The sequence below is a fragment of the Strigops habroptila genome, chromosome 20, assembly GCF_004027225.2.
Source record: "Strigops habroptila isolate Jane chromosome 20, bStrHab1.2.pri, whole genome shotgun sequence".
Classification (NCBI taxonomy): domain Eukaryota; kingdom Metazoa; phylum Chordata; class Aves; order Psittaciformes; family Psittacidae; genus Strigops; species Strigops habroptila.
In genome coordinates this window covers 5094784-5115094 of record NC_044296.2, presented here as the reverse complement: position 1 = coordinate 5115094, position 20311 = coordinate 5094784, and the positions used below count along the sequence as shown (strand labels likewise).

Here is a 20311-nt window from a genome sequence, read left to right as displayed (position 1 = left end):
GATATCCCTTTTTCTTGTCTCCTGTTCCCTAAGGGATGGGAACTGAGGTGAATAAGAGGGCTGATGGGGCAAAGGCATCACCAGTCCCACAGTACCCAACAAAGGCAAGCAGCACAGGCTCCGGGACGATGGCCAGGTCCAGCCAAGAGCCCAGACCATAAGACAACAGCAGGGAGATGAAGCAGGTCTGAGATAGGGGGCCCAAGGGAGGCTGCCCAGGGCTACTAACGCCTATTAGTGCACTTGGAGTGCATGTGCCATCAAGTGCACACCTCCTGCCCTCCCAGCCAAGCAGGCTGAGCAGTGTGGTACAGGGAGCTGTGTTGAGGGATCTCGTCAAACCCCTGTGCTCAAAGCAGGGCCAACCAGAGCAGGTTGCTCAGGGCCGTTGGACTTTGAACATCTCCAAGAATGCAGGTTCCACAACCTCTCTGGGCAACCTGTTCAAACACCCTCGCATTAAAAAAGCTTTTCTTTGTTCCTGTAGAACTTCTTATATTTCAATTTGTGCCCATTGCCTCTTGTCATTTCACTGGACACCACTGAGAGAAGTCTCCCTTGAATCTTTAAACTCCGTTTAACCTTTCAACAGGCTGGAGAGAAACGGGCTGACAGGAACCTCATGAAGTTCAAAGCCCAGCACCTGGGGAAGAATAAGTCCATGCACTGGTACATGCTGGCGGCCAGCAGCAGCAAAGCAGCTTTGCAGAGAAGATCCTGGAGGTGCTGGTGGCCAGGAGGTTGAACATGAGGCAGCAGCCTGCCCTCACTGCAAAGAAAGGGTAATGGGCGCTGCGTTAGGAGGAGCGTTGGCAGCGGGACAAGGGCCGTGATCCTTCCCTTCTGCTCAGCACTGCTGAGGTCTGACCTGCAGCGCTGGGTGCAGTGCTGGGCTCCTCAGCACAGGAGAGACACGGACATGCTGCAGAGAGTGCAGGGAAGGGCCTGAGGGTGATGAAGGGATTGGGGCATGTCATGGACGAGGGAAGGCTGAGGGAGCTGGGGCTGTTCAGCCTGGAGAAGGGGAGGCTCGGAGGGACGTTACCAGGGTACATTAACACCCGACAGAGAAGGTGCAGCCGGGCTCTTCCCAGCAGTGCCCAGTGACAGCACAAGAGGCACAGACGGCAGCACAGGAGGCTCCCTCTCACCACACAGAAACACTCTTTGGCTGTGAGGGTGACAAGCAGGTTGCCAGGGGAGGTCGGGGAGTCTCCATTCACGGAGACAACCAGGCGCTGCCCGGCCGCAGCGCTGCGCAACCAGCCCCGGGTGACGGCCGGGGTCCCGCTGCGCTGAGGGGGCGGTTGTGGCAGCGGCCAAGGACACATCCCGGGGCCCCCGCAGCGGGGCCGTGCGCGCCCCCTGCGCGCTCCCGCCGTGCCTCAGCCCGGGCGGGCTCCGCCTGAGGGGAGCGCCCCCCCCGCGCGGGCTGGGACGTGCGCGCGGCCACGCGCCCCGCGCCTGCGCGCTGCGGCGGAAGTGCGGCCGGGGGCGCGGGACGGCAGCATGGCGGCCGCGCGGTGCTTGCGGCTGTGCGGGCGCTGGCGGCCGGCGCTGCTCGGCCCCGCGCGGCGCCGCCTCTTGGCGGCCGCTGCCTCCGCCGCTCCCGCCCCGGCCCCGCCGGGCCCCGCGCCGCCGGCCCGCGCCGCCTTCAGCACCGCCCCGCCATGGCACCAGCGCAGCACCGGCGGGCTGGCGGGGGGGGACGCGATGGAAGGAGGCGGCGGCGGGGAGGAGGGCGGCGGCGGCGGCGGGGGGGAGGCTGGCGGCGCCGGGCCGGTCATGACGGCGCTGACGCCCTTGATGGTCCCGGAGCATTTCCCCAACGTCCCGCTCATCGCCGTGACGCGCAACCCCGTCTTCCCGCGCTTCATCAAGATCATCGAGGTGAGGGCCCGGGGCTCGCCCCGCTGCCGCCGCCCGGGGGGGGCCGGGGCCGGGGTGAGGCTTTGCCTGGCCGCGGCCGAGAGCCGCTGAAGGGGGGGGGGCAGCCGTTCGGCCGCAGCTTCCCCATGAGCGGTGGAACCGTCCTTGAGGACGGGCGCAGGGCAGGAGCTGTGGCCCCGCTCTGCTCTCTGAGGGGGGCTCTGCTCCCCAGAGCCCTGCCCTTGGCAGGCTGCTTTTAATCGCAGAGCGCTGGGGAGGGTGTGTAGCGCTCTACGGCCTTCTGCTCCGTAGTGTTCATTTCTCCGCCTGGAGCCCGGCCACACGGGAGTAGTGGCTTCTGTGCGGATAGTTACGGGCTCCAGGTTTCACAAGTGTTGCATCAGAGGCAGTAACGCCGCTTCTCGCAGGGAGGGTCAGCGGCTCACACACACGTTCAGAGTTTGCAGAGTCTTCTCTGTGCTCTCGTGCTGAAGGTTAAGCAGATGTGTCCTTGGTTTAGCTTCGAGGGCTTGTGTCACGGCTCCAAGAGTGACATTTGTGAACTGAGAAAGCCTGAATTGGGTGTAGAGCAATAGTGCTGCGGTGGGCGATGGGGACGGCAATCTCAGAGCATGAGCTTTCCCCCTGCTGCACCGCTCTGTGTCTTTTTAAGAGCCATGAGTTTGATCTTTGATGTGTGACTTGAACTCACAGGCCAGAAATATTTTCTCCTTCTGAGATGCAGCTATTTTGGAACAAGTACTTGTAGTTTTACACCTCAGTCGTATTCCACCAGTCTGATTTTGGAGTAAATGTAACAAGAACTGAATCAGTATTTTCCTGGTCCTGCTATTTATCATAATGTTACTTCTACCAAAGGTGTTTTTCTGCAGGTCCAAATCTAATATGTGCAACTTTTAGTGCCTTTATAGAAATGTTGGGGGAAGGAAAAGATTAGATATTGTGATGATCTTCAAGCACACAATCATATGACACTTTCATGTATAACTCATTGATTTTAAATGCGCAGCAGTGTCTTACATTGAGATAATTGTTAAATGCTTTCTCTTACCCTGCAGATTCACTGTCCTGCCATTAATTACTTTATTTCCTGATAATACGAAGTCTCTCCAGTGAACGTGGAATTATTTTCTCCTTTCTCTTAATGCCTCTGACACTCACAAGCATAGTTCTTTTAGACAGTGTGCAAAATGAAAGCAGGGGTGCCAAGACGAGAGCAGGCCAACAGCAGTGGCACTGCCCATGCTGCTCTGTCGAGATTCTCCTGTTTATTGTCAAAAGATGCTGCGAGGGCTGGAGCAGCTCTGCTCTGGAGCCAGGCTGAGAGAGCTGGGCTGGGGCAGCCTGGAGAAGAGAAGGCTCCTGAAGGGGAGACCTTAGAGCAGCTCCAGTGCCTAAAGGGGCTCCAGGAAACCTGGAGAGGGGCTTTGGACAAGGGCCTGGAGGGACAGGCCAAGGGGAATGGCTTTAACCTGCCAGAGGGGAGATTGAGATGAGCTCTGAGGCAGAAGCTCTTCCCTGTGAATCATTCAGTCTTAGGGCTTCCCCATGCCTGGCCTTACACACGGGGGGGTGCAAAGCTTGCAGAAAATGGATCTCTGATTTCATACCTGTTGTTGTCCCAGGTGAAAAATAAGAAGCTGGTTGAGCTGCTGAGGAGGAAAGTTCGTCTGGCCCAGCCTTATGCTGGTGTCTTTCTTAAAAAGGATGACAAGTGAGTAGTTTCTCTTGATCTTTTTAAAAATGAAAAAATCATCTATTTCCATGGCTAGGCTGCATTTACACAAAAAGCCATGATCTGAATCTCCCTGCCTTGGGTAGGATTGCAGGAATTGTGTATAGGCTTGGAGCAGCCCTTCTCTTACTCTGACAGTTTTCATTGCCACCACCAGCACTGCAGGAGCTTGAGTCTTGCTTTAGAAAAGGCTGGGTTTTTAGGGAGGGAACTGAACGTGTGGCAGGGGGTTGGAACTAGGTGATGTTTAAGATTCCTTCCAACCCAAACCAGTCTGTGATTCTGTGAACTGCCCAGGTTGTTGGATGGTTTGGAAAGGGGCTACGTGCTGGTAACAGTGAGGATAAAGTGCAGTGTCTTTGCTCCTGAGTCCAGTTTAGAATTCTCCAACCAGTGAACGTTTCTTTCTTTTCAATCTGACCTGTTTACTCAAGATTCTGAATATCTGCTCCATTTTTTTTTCCCTTAATAGCAATGAGTCTGATGTGGTGGAGGATCTGAACGAAATCTACCACATGGGAACTTTTGTACAGATTCATGAGATGCAGGACCTTGGAGACAAGTTGCGTATGATAGTCATGGGACACCGAAGGTAAGTGCTTGTACTGCCACTGCCTCTCCCCAGGCTCCAAATACCTAAAGGGGGCCTAAAGGAAAGCTGGAGGGGGGCTTTTTACAAGGACAGGACAAGGGGAATGGCTTTAACCTGCCAGGGGGGAGATTGAGATGGGCTCTGGGGCAGAAGCTCTTCCCTGTGAGGGTGCTGAGGCGCTGGCACAGACTTTTCCCAGAGAAGCTGTGGCTGCCCCATCCCTGGCAGTGTTCAAGGCCAGGTTGGACACAGGGGCTTGGAGCAACCTGCTCTAGTGGAAGGTGTCCCTGCCCGTGGCAGGGCGTTGGAACTGGATGAGCTTTAAGGTCCCTTCCAGCCCAGACCAGTCTGGGTTTCTTTATAAACAGGTATATCCCTTTATTATTTTCACCACAAAAATGCATTTTCCTACACAACTCGTGTGTGACAACCTTTTGCTTGGTTACCACAACGTATCTGGATAGAGTTCTGGTGCTCCAGCCCCACTATTTAGAATCATAGAATGGTTTGGGTTGGAAAGGACCTTAAGATCATCTAGTTCCAGCCTTCCTGCCATGGGCAGGGACACCTCACTTATGTCACCCAAGGCTCCGTCCATCCTGGCCTTGAACACTGCCAGGGATGGAGCATTTACCACTTCTCAATTAATAATTGTTCAGTTCCTGTGCTGCAACTTGTAACTGAGAAGTCAGACAGTCTGTGATGCTGAGCTTTGTGTGCAGATACATGGTCACCAACATTATCTTTCTTTTAATCATTAGAAATCTGGTTTTGTAGTTCTGTACCTGGTTTAAGCCAACAGCTTATGGGAAAGGTGCAGTCAGCTGCCCTTGGCCTCTCATTCACACCCCAAGAGGCTAATTCAGTGCTCAGTTACTTTTTTTTGTGTATGGCAACTTACTCACTGTAAATTCACTTTGTAAATCCTATCAGTATCTACCACTTGATTACTACTTGTTTACTAAATCAAGCCTTATTTGGGAAAAAAAAACCCAACAGCTAGATCTTGTCAAAAGCTGGACAATGTCACCTTTGTCAAAGGTTTAAATTTGACTTTACTCCAAATACAACTTGGGCTCTTTTCATGTTGAAGAGCTGAAATCGCACCTAACAGAGAGGAATTCATTGTACCTGGTTTCTTTTGGTTTTCAGGATTCGTATAAACAAGCAACTAGAGGTTGAGCCTGAGGAGCCTGAGAACAAACAGAAAAGAAGGAAACAGAAGCGCTCTAAGAAGGAGGCTGAAGAGGAGCCCGGAGCAAAGGACCAAGCTGTGGAATTGGTACTAGATCCTGTAGCTGCTCCCTCCCAGGAAGTTCTCATGGTAGAAGTAGAGAATGTGGTTCATGAAGATTTTCAGATCACGGAAGAGGTTAAAGTGAGTAAATTAATCATACAAGCCTGAGCTTGTCCTGTAGAGCTACATTTCTTGCTTAAAAGGGAAAGTTCTAAAATCAGGCTCTAATTTCCCACTTCAGAAACCATTTCCTTTTTCTTACGGTCACTGCATGAGGGGCTTACATGAAAATAATGATTTGTTTCATTACAACAACTCAATTCCTTAGAACAGATCACTTCTAAAAGTTGCTGAATGAAGAGGCTGGGCTGGGCTTCAGTCTGTGTCATCCCCTTTGTCAAACTGAGTCTTTGCTCCAAGGTGACTTGAGTGGTCAGCCTTCTGGCCAAGAACCAGTTTTGTGCATGCAAAAAACCACCTTATAGAATTATAGAATCAAAGAATGGGTTGGAAAAGACCTTTAGGATCATCAAGTCCAGCCATTACCCCAGAACTGCCACCACTAAACCATATCGTGTAGCCCTTCTTGCCTTTCCTTGCTTCCCAGGAGGAATAACTGCCCCTACACCAGGTACCGTTACAGCACACCGTGGCAGGGGCTGTATTTCTGTGCTCCCGTGCTGGCGAGTTTGGGGAATGTCAGTCATAGTTGTGCTGAGGCATTGTTTGTCCTTTTCCAGTCTTTTTGCTGATGAAATCTGTGTTGTGTTTATAGGCTCTTACTGCAGAAATTGTCAAAACCATCCGGGACATCATTGCCTTGAACCCCCTGTACAGGTACGTGTTTCCTCTGCCGCCTACTTTGGGTACAGCATCTGCTGAGGCTGGAGTGTGCTCAGATTTTCTATTCCATTTGTCCTTTTGCTGGAATGAAGAAGAGAGATCAGCTGAATTGTCACCTAGGTGTAAGCTTTATCATGCATTGTTGGAAACAGAGGGGAAGGTTTGAAAACCTGATGTGAAATTTAGATACAAGGTAGGACAATAGGTCCTATGGCAGGTGATTGGGATCTAAACAAAGCTCACTGCAACAAGTGTCATGGCCTGATCCATGTAACAAGAGCGTAGGAAGAGTCTTGGCATACTGGCACCCAAAAATTTTACATAACTCTTACAAGAGCATTTCATATATTTGGGTTTATGTATCAGTGATCATTCCTTTTATCAAGTGATTTATGCATGCGTTACTGAGTTTGTTACTTAGTAGTGGCTTAGTCAAGGTTTTGAGAAAATAGTTCTTTGCTGCGAAACTGAGCTGTGTTTCATTTCTTTATTCTGTCATAAGAAGTAAATAACTCTGTAAAGATACTCCCTTATGAGTTTAACCGAGCACTTTGGGGTTTATTACCATTTTTTCAGAGAGTCTGTGCTTCAGATGATGCAGGCTGGACAACGTGTGGTAGATAACCCTATCTATCTGAGTGACATGGGTGCAGCACTGACAGGAGCAGAGTCACAAGAACTTCAGGACATCCTGGAAGAAACCAGTGTAAGATGAAGCTTTTAACCAAAGCTGTGCTAACTGAATCAGAAGTATGTCTGTTATATGTTATAGTTTCTTTACCAGGCCTCAGTACAGAGGAGACTTCAGTGCTATGTTTGATGACATGGTAAATATCAGTGACTAGGTTTGTGTTGAAGGATATAGTAAGTCATTCATAAGTTGCCTTTAGGGAAAGGCAGCTCTGCATCGTTGGTGGCATTGCTTGCGTGATGTGTAACTGCTGCATGGTTCATCTTTCCACATCTGCATGTGCTGGAGATTTCTCCCAGATGACCTGTTGGAGCTTTCTATTCTCCATTTCTCACTGGGAGCTCAAAACAGTATTGTGTCTGAAAACTCATTTTGTGTTTTCTCTTTCCCAGATTCCCAAAAGGCTTTACAAAGCCCTTTCCCTCCTGAAGAAGGAATATGAGCTGAGCAAACTTCAGCAGCGTCTTGGAAGGGAGGTAAGTTTTTCAAGTGACATACACCTTGTATGTATTTCTGTCATATCCACCACTGATGCTTAATGCAGCCAGCAAAGAATTTTAAAGCAAAGCCATTGTCCATTCTAAGGTGAAGTTATTTTAGAGATAAGATTTCTATTCTTCCATTAGAAATACATGGGGTTTTTGTGCACACTGTAAAAGTAACAAGATGTGAGGCCATGACACGTTAAATGGTCTCCAAGTTGTCATTTCATGCAAGCAGGTAAATCTCAGACTGCAGTTTACCAAGCATCTGTGTAAAAATACACAGCATAGTAGTGTAGATAGTACATAATAGTGCAAATAGCAGAATGGTATTCTAAAAGACCCTCTGCTAACCAACACGAACTGCAGTATTCCTGACTGTTGCAAGTTTTAAGCAGGTTACAATAACCCTGTACAGGCAAATGAATGAGGACATGATTTGGAAGAGCCAGAAGGGATTTTCCAAGAGCAAACTGTGCTTCATCAACCTGATTGCCTTCTGTGATAGGAAGGTCTAGAACACAAAGGGAAAACAGTGATTATTTTATACTGACATTAGCAAGGTCTTTGTTGTGGGCAGCCAAAGTATTCTTGTGGCCAAATTGGGATGTTACAGACTGGAAGGATGCAGTACAAGGTGGGTGAAAAAAATTAGCTAGTCTACTGGGCAGAAAAGGTTGTGATCAACACTATAAAGCCTAATTGCATGTAGCTGCTAGTGGTGTCCCTCAGGGAGTCAGTAAGAACCTCCTCAAGTTCTGCAAAAAGAAATCCATAGTCCCACAGCTGGATTGGAATAACCCTGTGCAATAGGACAGGCTCTGGGTACCACTGAATAGCAAGTAGCTTTGCAGAAAAGAACTTTGAGGCCCTGATGTGCAGGAAGCTCACCATTAGCCCCTGTGGCAAGGAAGGCCAAGTGCATACTGGGCTCTGTTTGCAGTCCTGTAGACAACAGGTTGAGAGAAGTGGTTATTCCCCTTTATTTGGCACTAAGGAGATCACATCTGGCTTACTTTGCCCAGGTTTTTGTCTCCCCAGCATAAACAAAACCTCAAAGTACTGAATCACAGCCAGTGGAGGCCACCAAGGTGCGGAGGGAGCTGGAGTATGTCGTAGAGTCACTTTTGTATTAAAACATGCTGCAAATGATCTCCAAGAAGAATTTTCAGTTGCTGAGAAGATTATAACAGAAGCATTTGGAAGCATTTGTCATTTGATGGGTTGTACCAGGAACAGAATAGTTACTGTGGTTGTTGCTTTGTCCAGGTTGAGGAGAAGATCAAGCAAACCCATCGCAAATATCTTCTCCAAGAGCAACTGAAGATCATTAAGAAAGAGCTGGGTCTGGAAAAGGAGGACAAGGATGCTATCGAAGAGAAATTCCGGGAGCGACTAAAGGATTTGGTAGTGCCAAAACATGTCATGGATGTGATTGATGAAGAGTTGAACAAGTTGGGTTTGTTGGATAATCACTCTTCAGAATTCAAGTGAGTGCATGGCTGTGTCCTCTCCTGTCAGGGGGATTTGGGAGAGTGAGAGAAATCAATACAATTCGGGAAGCTCTTACCTTAAGAGTTTCTTTTCTTCTTTTGTCATAGTTGTTATCCCTGAATTTAACCCATGATCCCATCCGAGCTATGGGATTGTTCCCCAAATCTCCTTTGTTTTTCTGTACTTTACCTCTTGATCATTTTAGGTCTTCTCTTGCAGCTTAATGAGCGAACTGTGCAGTTCGTTCCCCCTCGTGAAACGCGTAGTGATACCTTCAGCCCTTCATTTTGGCTCTTCTCTCTTGTAGTTAGGTGTTTTCATTAGATGTGAGCAAAGAGAAACTATTTGCTAACACATGACATTGACTAAGCTGCCTGAGGTGGTCCCTGAAGTGTTGGGGCAAGGTTGGAGTTGCAAATGAGTGAATTTACCACGTAATCTGTAACATGGATTGTCAGAAACCAGGCTTGCTTTGAACATTTCTTGTCTGTTGAGGTGGTCTTGTCTGTTGAGGTGAGTGTACTCATCAGCACTTTAGTGGCCTGGATCTTTGCTTCTAAAATAAAGTATTTTTTATGGAGTAAAAGGCTGTTTGAGAGCAGACATGTCATTTGGATGAGAAACATCCTGACAATCATATGCTAAGAGGAGGGAGGGAGGGAGCGAGGAAAGACACACTGGGCTTCACAGCCAGCATAGTACCTTTCTCTTTCTCTCAGAGTAGTAACAGTGGTAGGAGGTTTGCAAAGGAAGTACTTGGGAGAAAAAAGCCAAAGCTCTGGTGTAGAGTGAATCCTGGGGCCAGCCAGCCAGGCAGAGGGAGCCTGTGCTTCTCTCTGTTGATGGCTGCACAGTTTCCTATTTACTGCATCTTGCAGCCCTCCCTGTACACTTGAATGCCTGCTCTGAGTGTGAGGGGTTTAGAACAGATGGGTGCTGCTTTACACACCTGTGTGCTCCTCAGCAGCAGTCTGTCTGAACTGAGTATCTCTACCATTAGCTTGCACACTAACTCACTCTCCCAGCCTGGAATCTCTCTGTCGTGTTATACATCCAGCTGGTTTTCCTTGCTTCTGAACCAGGAATCTTTCATCCCTACATTGCCTTGGTCTGCTGGGGAAACACAAACCTGGGGTTTATATCTTTAAGTTTTGTGACCTGATCCAAACAGTTGACAGTAGTGCAGAGCCTAAGAAGAAATCCTGCTCATCTTCAGTCAGGAATCAGCCCCACACCACAAAATCTTACAGGGAATTTGTGTGAAAAAGTCTTGGGCTTTGGACCTGTGTTGGAGGTTCTTTGTCTCAGGAAAGCAAAAGCTTCCTGAAAAGAAGCTTTGATTTTGGGGAAGGGAGTGAAGACCATAATGAAAGGTTAGCAGTGACTGCCCAGATATTGATGGGCGTATTTTCATAGCCTCCCTTCCATCCCTTATATCCCACTTGTTCTGGCTGAGGTTATTTTGGAAGGCAGATGAGGAAATCATGAGCTGATTGTTGACAAATCACTCTCATTTGTGTGTTTCCATCAGTGTTACACGGAACTACTTGGATTGGCTGACATCCATCCCATGGGGAAAGTGTAGTGAGGAGAACCTGGAGCTGGCCAGAGCCCGAGCAGTTCTGGAGGAGGATCATTATGGAATGGATGATGTCAAGAAGCGAATTCTGGTAAGGCAGGAATAGGCAGCGTGTTCCATTTCACGCTCTGCATCCCATTTAGCACTCTGCTTAGCACCAGGCAGTCTGGATGTGTTTCAGGTTACAGGTTTCCATTGAATTTGTGTTAATTCATGCCTCAAACAAAGCTGTGTGCAGGAACAGCTTGCACAAACACATTAACTCAGTTAATGTGTTTAATTATTCGTAGCAATAAAGGAACTGCAATATCTTCCCAGTTTATTTGTTCTGCTGCTGAGTGCTCAGCAAGTGGGTGAATGTCCAAGAGAAGCAGTGTCTGATTTTAATCCATTTGTTCAATGAATATCGAAATGGTTCTGCTTGACTGGCAAAGCTGCTGCCTTTTAAAACACACAGAACCTTAAGATGAAGAGGGTAGAAGCCACGTAGACATCTCCTGAGCTAATGGTGAGGTAGCATTGTACAGAATGAAAAGTAAATTCTTAGACATCCTGATTTATGACTTTGAATGATTTGTGGTAAGCCTGTTTTTGCACACTTGCAAGCAGAAAACCCCTTTTGAGTATCAGTCTCTTGATGTTGCTTGCCCAGCGCTGTTCATGCTCACTATGCCCAGTCTTTATACAGAAATAGGTTTGAGTTGCATCATCCAGGTCTGTGCCTTTGATTACTGATGCAGTTAATTCCACACAGAGCAGATTCCCCAGCTGCAGCAAGTGAGGTGCATGATTTTAGGTACTGAGAAATATCTACACAGGTTTCAGCCTTAATCAGGTTGGTGCTCTTGTCCTGCTATAGTGTTGCTGTGGAGTTCAGGGCTGTAGGGGGAAGAGATCAGGGCTTGTCTTTGCTAAATAACTGACTTGTTACAGGTGAACCTCTTCCCTCTGCCCACTTGCACAGGGATTTCTCTGCTCTAAGTGTATGAGCAGTCGAGACGTCTAACCTGTGTAAATACCCAGAGGGAAAAGAGGTGCACCAGCATCCTTACTTAGCTTCTCCCCCTTGCCTTCCCCACCTCCTTTGAGGACCAGTTTTGTGTATGATGCTCATTCTGTAATCGTCGCTTGACCCGGTAAGTGTGTTCTGGTGCTAGGGTAGTTCACTCTGGTTCTTCATCTGCTCTGCAGGAGTTCATAGCAGTCAGCCAGCTGCGAGGGTCCACCCAGGGGAAGATCCTGTGTTTCTATGGCCCCCCTGGGGTTGGCAAAACCAGCATTGCCCGTTCCATTGCCAGAGCCCTGAACAGGGAGTATTTCCGCTTCAGTGTTGGAGGCATGACGGATGTAGCGGAAATAAAAGGACACAGGTCAGTATAACCTGAGCAGATTCTCTATCCAGCACTTGTTACTCATGTGGTCAGAACAGGAACCCACCTGAAGTGTAATTTACATCTCTGTTCTGCCAACCCTTGCTGACAGGAGTTGGGATATAGGAAAAAAAGGACAGCAAAGGGTGCACTGTGGAATATAAAGTGTCTCTTAAGTGCAGTTGCTCCGTTTTTGGTGTATGCTTATGGAAGATCTTTGAAAAGCTGTGTGAGCTACCCAAAAGCATTGGACTAATGTCAAATGCTAATTCATGGCTGTCTATAGATGCCAGCACTGGGTAATAGTGACAGTTTGAACAGGATCATTCACATGTTCAGATGTGATTGACTCTTGGTTTCTGAATAATCAGGAGGGAGGTGCTGCGTGAGGACAACTTGGGAAGAGGAACATTCATGGGGAGAATGAGAAGATATGAATGCAAACTCAATAGACCTGACCCTGCAATGGTGGTTTTTTCCTTCCACATACACCTGAAAACAAAATTAGTGTCTTCAATTAGTAAGAGTAGCTGTTCCTCAGCATGAATTGAACCTGTGAGGTTCTGCCCTATATGGTACAGGAGTAGAGAGTAAGATTGACAAGGGCCTGTAGGGACAGGCCAAGGGGAATGGCTTTAACCTGCCAGAGGGGAGATTGAGATGAGCTCTGAGGCAGAAGCTCTTCCCTGTGAGGGTGCTGAGGCGCTGGCACAGGGTGCCCAGAGAAGCTGTGGCTGCCCCATCCCTGGCAGTGTTCAAGGCCAGGTTGGACACAGGGGCTTGGAGCAACCTGCTCTAGTGGAAGGTGTCCCTGCCCGGGGCAGGGGGTTGGAGCTGGAGGAGCTTTAAGGTCCCTTCAACCCAAACCAGGCTGGGATCCTGTGATACACTTTTCAGCATGTTCTCTGCTCTGTGCCTCTTGGCTTTCACCCTGTTGTTACCCTCTTGCTTTGCTTCTGCATGTTCCCGGGTGCCAGTTCCATCGAGCAGAATGATGGTGTTTTTCTGTGAGCAGTTTGTTCCTTCAGTGTGTCTTTTGATTTACACTTATGTATCTTTTCACACTGATCTTCCTGTTTTGTGCTTTTCAAGTGAGGGAATGAAACATTCTTTTTTCTTACATTTCTTTACCCACAAAACCAAGAAGACACAATTCAAATATCTCTGTTCCCAGCATTACCTCTTCTCTTCCCTCTCATTTAAAAGTGGTTAAAACTAAAGATAAAACCTGCCATCCAGGAGTATTCTGCCAGAATTCGTGTCTGATCTCTACTAGAAACAGACGAGATGGGTCTTGGTGCTTAGCGTGGTGGTGGATAGACTTGTTTCCCAGCAGGATAGACCTGTTCCATCAGCTGCATACTGTGTTGTGTGATGTGTGCTCTACTTTACAATGGTTCCCTAAATACAGTCTCTGATAAAACAGGAGAACATATGTTGGAGCTATGCCAGGAAAAATCATCCAGTGTCTGAAGAAGACCAAGACAGAGAATCCACTTATCCTGATTGATGAGGTAATGTATCTGATCTTTCTTTTAGTTTTCTCTCTTACAAACATGTACTCTTGACCCAAGTAGGAAAAGTGAAGCAGCAACTCTCCCAGAAATCCCAGGCTTGGGGGTTTAATTTACATGTTGCTGGGCTCTCAAGTTCTTTGGGTGACAGTGATACAAAGACCCTTTGTTTTCTCTTCCCTGCCTAGGTGTGGGTACATCACTGTGCACAAAACCAAAGATGATTAGTGAGGGTCACTCTCTCAGAAGGCCTAAAGCAAGACTATAAGGAATAAGATGCTTACAGACAAGTTGTGGTCTGATTTGAGAATGAATGGGTCAGGGCTACCAGCCTACTGATTTGTGGAACAGCAAATAAGGACAGGCTATAATAGCAGGTGTTTGGGATAGACTGAAGTTATCTCTAGCTTCCTTGTGTGCCATGGCTGGCAAAGACCAACAGCAGATGTCTTGGGAATGGTGTAGGGGGACCAAGACATTGGGTAATGAGTTGCAGTGTAGTGTAACCAATGAGTATCTTGATTTGAAAGGTAATGACACCTTTAGGTCATGGCACTTTTAAAGTGGTGTTGGTGAAGAGTCTCATGTTGGCCGCAGTAGCAAACTGTGTTATGTCCATTAATGCTGCTCTTCGGGAGAAAAAGCAATGGAGAGCAGCCCTGTTTTGGCCTCTCCTTCTGAGGACATGAAGAATGCTGAAGGAGGCAACAACCTTGGACGTGGTCCTGGGCAGCTGGCTCTAGGTGGTCACATCTGGAGCAGTGGGGTTGGACAAGATCGTAGAATCCCAGCCTGGTTTGGGTTGAAGGGACCTTAAAGCTCCTCCAGCTCCAACCCCCTGCCATGGGCAGGGACACCTTCCACTAGAGCAGGTTGCTCCAAGCCCCTGTGTCCAACCTGGCCTTGAACACTGCCAGGGATGGGGCAGCCACAGCTTCTCTGGGCACCCTGTGCCAGCGCCTCAGCACCCTCACACACAGCTTCTCTGGGCAGGTGACTTTGGGAAGTCCCTGCCAGCCTCAGTGAGCCTGTGGTTCTGTGAAAGCAGCAAAGTCCCTACCAGAGCTGTGCTAAGTGCCTGTGTATGGGCACTTTGCACCTTGGGCAGAGTAGGAAGAGTGTCTGGGCTCACATATTAGGGAACTGATACAAGCTAGCACCTTGTCGTCCTCCCACTGGGGAATAACTGTTCTGGTCTGTGACTACAGCTTAGCTTAGTTAAGTTTAATGAGTAGTAGTGCACTACTGATCCACTGTAACTCACATGGTGTTGGTAGTCTGCACACTCCCAGAGACCTCGTCGTGCTTCTCTACAACACTGTTAAAATCTGTCTTGTCAGGTGTGTTGTGCTCACCCAGCAGGGACTTGGGTGAAAGCCCAGAAAACTGACAGGCTGGTGGGGGCTGTTTGTGAACAAACACGTGAAGGTTTTCAGCTGGAGCCATGAGAGAATCTTTGCATGAGAATTTATTGTGGTCTAAAATTTCCTGGAGCTTTTAAAGTTTTTCTCCCATAGGTGGATAAAATAGGAAGAGGATATCAAGGGGATCCATCCTCAGCCCTTCTAGAGCTCTTGGACCCAGAACAGAACTCTAACTTCTTGGATCATTATCTTGATGTTCCTGTGGATTTATCAAAGGTATTTCTCTCTTTGCAAAGGTGGTGGAGCTGGAATGTGTGAACGTGTATCACTGCAGAGATCTCCTGTCCATGAAAAGATGTTGATGTTTTAGTTAGATGGGATTGAGACACGAGTGCTCCAGGGCTGTGTCTGCAGGAGTTGGCTTTAACCAAAGTGTCTGTACGTACTTAAGAGAACACAGTCACCAGCATGTGTCACCCCTATATCCCTAACTCCATGTGGAGCCAGGGACACACAGACACATGGTCTCAGCTGGAAAAGGCAGAAGCTTTCCTTCTGTGTGATGCTTGGCAGAGCTGCTGTCAAGTGAGGCAGCCTCCTGCTGCTGCCAGGCTTTGTCTTTGCGCTGTTGTTCTCCTTGTGAACCCACAGTAATTGCAGAGTGGAGAGTTTCTGTGTACACAGAATGTGTTCACTTTGGTGCTAACTTGGTAGAAGGGAGAAATAACTTGCAAATGAGCTCTGGATCTCCCCAGGCAGATGGTTTCCTGGTCTGTATCACAACATTCCCATCTCGTGCTGTGTGTGTTTCTAAACATTTCTTTTGGGGGTAGGGAACATCCTACGACCTGGTTCTAAAATTCAACACTTCTTCTGTAAGAAAAGCTAGATTCCACAGAGAAGATGATCTCGCTCCAGCCTTTCAGGCAGAAAAACACAGAACTCAAGAACTGTTGCTTGGAGTAAAGCAGCAGCTTAATGAAAATGCTTAATAGGATCTTGTGATACTTCCAGGTACTCTTCATTTGTACTGCCAATGTAACAGAAACCATTCCAGAGCCCCTGCGGGACAGAATGGAAGTGATCAACGTATCAGGATATGTTGCAGAAGAGAAACTTGCAATTGCAGAGGTAAGAGAAGAAACCACTGATGCACTGTTTAATTACATCTGATAATTCAGATTCAGGCTTAAATATTTACATCCAGCTGTGGCCAAAAAACCCCGGCATGTGGCATTTTGGACAGAGTTCCTCTGATCTGAACACCCAGTTAGAGGAACTCCAGTGTTCCAAAGGCTGTGGATTCCAGCAAATGGCATTGAGCATAATGAAGTTGTGAATTGGAACCATCAGGCTTTTGTCAGAAATACTAAGAGGAGGACGTGGGGGATTATTTCTTTCAGAGATACTTGGTCCCTCAAGCACGAGTTCTGTGTGGCTTGGATGAAACCAAAGCCAAAATCACACCGGATGTCCTGACTCTTCTCATCAAGCAGTACTGCAGAGAGAGCGGGGTGAGGAACCTGCAGAAACAAGTCGAAAAGGTGAGGGCAGGTTGTGTGGCACCGTGACCACTGTGCTTCTGCCTCCTCAGCTTTTCCTACAGAAACAAATCACTGTCTCCCCCAGGTATTGAGGAAATCTGCCTATAAAATTGTGAGTGGAGAAGCAGAGACCGTGCAAGTAACACCTGAGAACCTGCAGGACTTTGTAGGAAAGCCCATCTTCACCGTGGATCGCATGTATGAAACCACTCCTCCAGGAGTGGTGATGGGTCTGGCCTGGACAGCTATGGGTGAGACAGAATGACTTGGGGGTTAATGTCTACATTTATGATCTTCAAAAATGGGATGTGATAGATAGTCCAGCTGAATCCAGTGAAATTCTAGTGGCACCAGTAAAATTAACTCATGTGGCCTTTTAGATCCTGACTACTTCTTCCCTGAACAAGGGGCCCTTTCTTATTCCCTTTACCCAGGCTCATTTTAGCCTCAGGCCAGCACGCTTTCTCTTTATGCTCCATATCCCATATGAGGCACATACATCAGGAACAGCAATGACTAAAGGCATAAGCCTTTTCAGAGAGGACAAGACCTTGTCTGCTGCCTTAAAAGCAGGAGGTGCCATTCTGACTTAGGGCAGGGCTGAGGCTTCCCTGCATTACTTCCCTAGTAACTTGGGGAAATACAGCAGAGGATACGACTCCTGCATACTCTCATTGACACTGGGTGGGACTGAAGAGGGAAATGATCAGTGTGGTGAAGTTAAATAGATGTCTGACACTGCAAAGCTGAACTGGCCAGAAGTGTGTTGTGGGATGAGCTCATCCTACTTCCTGGCTATGAAGAGCCTGAAACCATTCTAGAACTGATTATTTCCACTAAATAGGAGTTGCATTGTATTGGTGGAGTGTGAAGTCCAAGTGGAAACTGTCATTGTGGTGCTCTGGAGGTCTCTGGCTGGCCTTCCTGAAGGGATTTGGAGAGCAGGTTTCAGCTGCTCTTTACCCAAGAGCTGCTGTCTCAGCAGAGAGCCCCGGTTCCAAATTCCTGCCATTGCTTCTGCAGCACTAAAACCTTCTGATTTGGTTTTTCCTTCTAACTTTTCCTTTCTTTTCTTTCTTAGGAGGTTCCACTCTGTTTGTTGAAACATTCCTGTGGCGGCCCAAAGACAAGGAAAACAAGGATGGGTCCCTTGAAGTAACGGGGCAACTGGGAGATGTAATGAAGGAGAGTGCCAAGATAGCTTACACATTTGCAAGAGCCTTTCTGATGCAGAAGGACCCCAACAATGACTTCCTCATGTCTTCCCATATCCACTTGCATGTGCCAGAGGTAAACTGATGCAGAATACACAGAGCATGCATAGCAGCCAGGCTGGTTTGCTCCCCGAGGCATGAAGCTGGGAAGCACTTCGTTTGTGGGCAGGATACCCTCTTTTAGCAGTAAAACCAGGGAGGGGGGAAAGCATTTTCCTCTGGATCCCATGAAAGCATTCCTGCCAGCTGTGTCTCCATTCCTTTCTGCAGCAGCATGTGGTGAGAATGCAGGGGCTTGGATAATGCTTCTGTTAGAGTAATAGACTTCTGTTGTAGCTGTTGGCCCTGTTGTGCAGGTAGGGAGGCATGGCCTAGAGATGAGCAATTTGGATAGAAGCTTGTATGCAGCTACAAGGAAACTAGAGTTTAGGTCTCTGTGTTACCAGGCCTTCATAAAGCCTCCAGGTCACTTACACATAATTGAAAATCCTCCCCTTGGTCTCTGTGCCGTGGTTCCTGCTCCCAGTTTCCTGCAGTAATTGCATTTTTTCCAGTGTTTGGGACTGAAAATAAATCCATCATCCACTGTGTAACAGGCTCTGGGCTCTGCACTCTGTGCCCAAGCTTTGCTTCTGAACTGTTGATGCTTTAACCTAGTTCACAGCCTCCTTGTTGTCTCTCTGCCTGCCCAGGAGCTTAGTTGTTACCTGTATGTTTGTTTCCTGGGGGATCAGAAAACATCAGACATTACCTCTGCTCCCTCTCAAACATTCATTTCTTCTGCTCTTCCCTCAAAGATCTGTTTGATCTCAGATAAATCCAGACTGGCACTAGTTTAGGCCTAGATTTTGTTGGGCTTTCTAAACTGAATGTTCTCTTCTGCCTTGAGTGATTTGCAGTTTTGTCCTCCAGTGTTTTGTGTCTCTTGATGCCCTCTTCCTTTTGTGCTGCTCACCTCTGGTACTTGTTTTCATGGTTCTAGGCTTGGGCCTACCAAAAGCTTCAGAGCATTCGTGCTCTGGTTTTTGCTCATGTTGCTTATTCGAAGTCCTGAGCCTGGTGAGTGTTGTGGTGGCATCAGGCCAGAAACCAGACTCTAAACTCATGGATTACTCTTCATGAATAAGGTGAGGAATGACAGGGTTGTTTATAGATCAGCCGACTGAAATAGCAGGATTCCATCAGTGACACCTTCACAAAAACCTTTGTGAGACCCTCTGAAGTTGGGGCCCTGTTAAAACAGCAACAACAGAGCTGGTGTGTGGCTTTGCTACGCTTTGGGTGAGCTAAAGGCAGGAGGTTGTGATGATTTACTCTATTTTATCCAGGGAGCAACACCAAAGGATGGACCAAGTGCAGGGTGTACTATAGTAACAGCTTTGCTGTCACTGGCCATGGATTGTCCAGTGAGGCAGAACGTGGCCATGACTGGAGAGGTGTCATTAACTGGAAAAATTCTTCCTGTTGGTGGAATCAAGGAGAAAACTATTGCGGTAAGAGCCTTCCTCTTGTCTCTGTGCTCCAGCTGCGGGAGGGAGCCCTGCACCGGGCTCTGGAGTGACTGTCACAACCACAGTGGTCACTCCTGTGGTGGGAGAAACCTGCTGGGGGGACGGGGGGATCTTGTGGGTGTCTCTGGCTGGGAAGAAGAAGACAGGACTCCAGCCTTGCAGGAGCATCTGTGTTGATCCAGTTACTAGACTGGTAGAACTAAGGGTGGAGGGGTTAAAGCTATCACAAACTGGTTCCATGCTGGGTTGAAGTGCCTGTTTAAGGAGGGCATCCAGTATAGATTTGATGATATCTGTAAGATATCATCCTTAAGGTTCTGAGATGTGGACGAGATACTAAGAAGTCCTTCCCCGTGATGCTGGTGAGGCCCTGGCACAGGTTGCCAGCTGGGGGTTGGCCTGATAAGCTGTTTGTAAATCTTCCTTTGATTCTAGGGTTTCCCCTCACCCGAGCTGGAAGAGACTTTTAAAATTCTATGTAAAACAGCATGAATGCTAGAGAATCCCCCAGTCCTCCTAAAATACCTCTGGCTTCAGCTGACCCTGCAGCTGAGAAGGTGGGACTGGAGAGTGTGTTTTGGAGGCTCGGGGTGATGTAGAACATGATCCATCCTTAGTGACATCTATAAGGAATCCCCTTGCTGCTCTCCAAAGAACAGAACAAGGGCAGATCATGCTCCTAAACAACTGTTTGTGTTCTTGCTGTCTAACATGGGAGGGTGTTTCTAGGAGGTGAATTGATTTCTAGGACTCAACAGCCTCCATGGTGGTGTTCTCCCGTAGGCGAAGAGGGCGGGTGTCACCTGCATCATTCTGCCATCAGAGAATAAAAAGGATTATTACGACCTCGCTGGATTCATTACGGAGGGACTGGAAGTGCATTTTGTGGAGCACTACAACGAGGTATTTGATATAGCATTTTCTAAGCTGGATTCTGGTGGAGGATGATGTTCAACAATCCCATGGCTGGAAGGTGGTTTGTCCCTGAATGCTCAGCCCCCGAAGAGAACTGGGCTGACCTGAAGTGGGACATGGAGCTATTGCTGCTGGGCAGCTGCTGAAATGAATTATGGCTTTGCTAGAATAAAATATTTCTCACTCTTTAATATTGAATGATGATCCAGTTAAGTGTTTCCAATAAAACTGTGACGTTTTACTTAAGGAATGTGCTTGTTTTCAGCCACCAGCCCTGGAGCCTTTTCACCACGGCTCTGCTCTCTTTAATTCTAGGTTTTTCAGTCATTGCTCTGT

General features: G+C 47.9%; 1 protein-coding gene across 1 annotated transcript; it reads left to right on the top strand.

Moving 5' to 3' along the window:
* The first annotated feature begins 1476 nt into the window (after positions 1 to 1476).
* On the top strand, positions 1477 to 20221 carry LONP1 (lon peptidase 1, mitochondrial). The gene is made up of 18 exons (XM_030509592.1): positions 1477 to 1890; positions 3516 to 3604; positions 4098 to 4217; positions 5370 to 5595; positions 6230 to 6291; positions 6874 to 7003; positions 7381 to 7464; positions 8740 to 8960; positions 10496 to 10634; positions 11735 to 11913; positions 13340 to 13427; positions 14945 to 15067; positions 15806 to 15922; positions 16195 to 16335; positions 16421 to 16586; positions 17417 to 17625; positions 18878 to 19042; positions 19844 to 20221. Exons 1-18 carry the CDS (start codon positions 1510 to 1512, stop codon positions 20006 to 20008), a joined length of 2805 nt encoding a protein of 934 aa, XP_030365452.1. The 5' UTR covers positions 1477 to 1509; the 3' UTR covers positions 20009 to 20221.
* Positions 20222 to 20311: the final 90 nt, after the last annotated feature.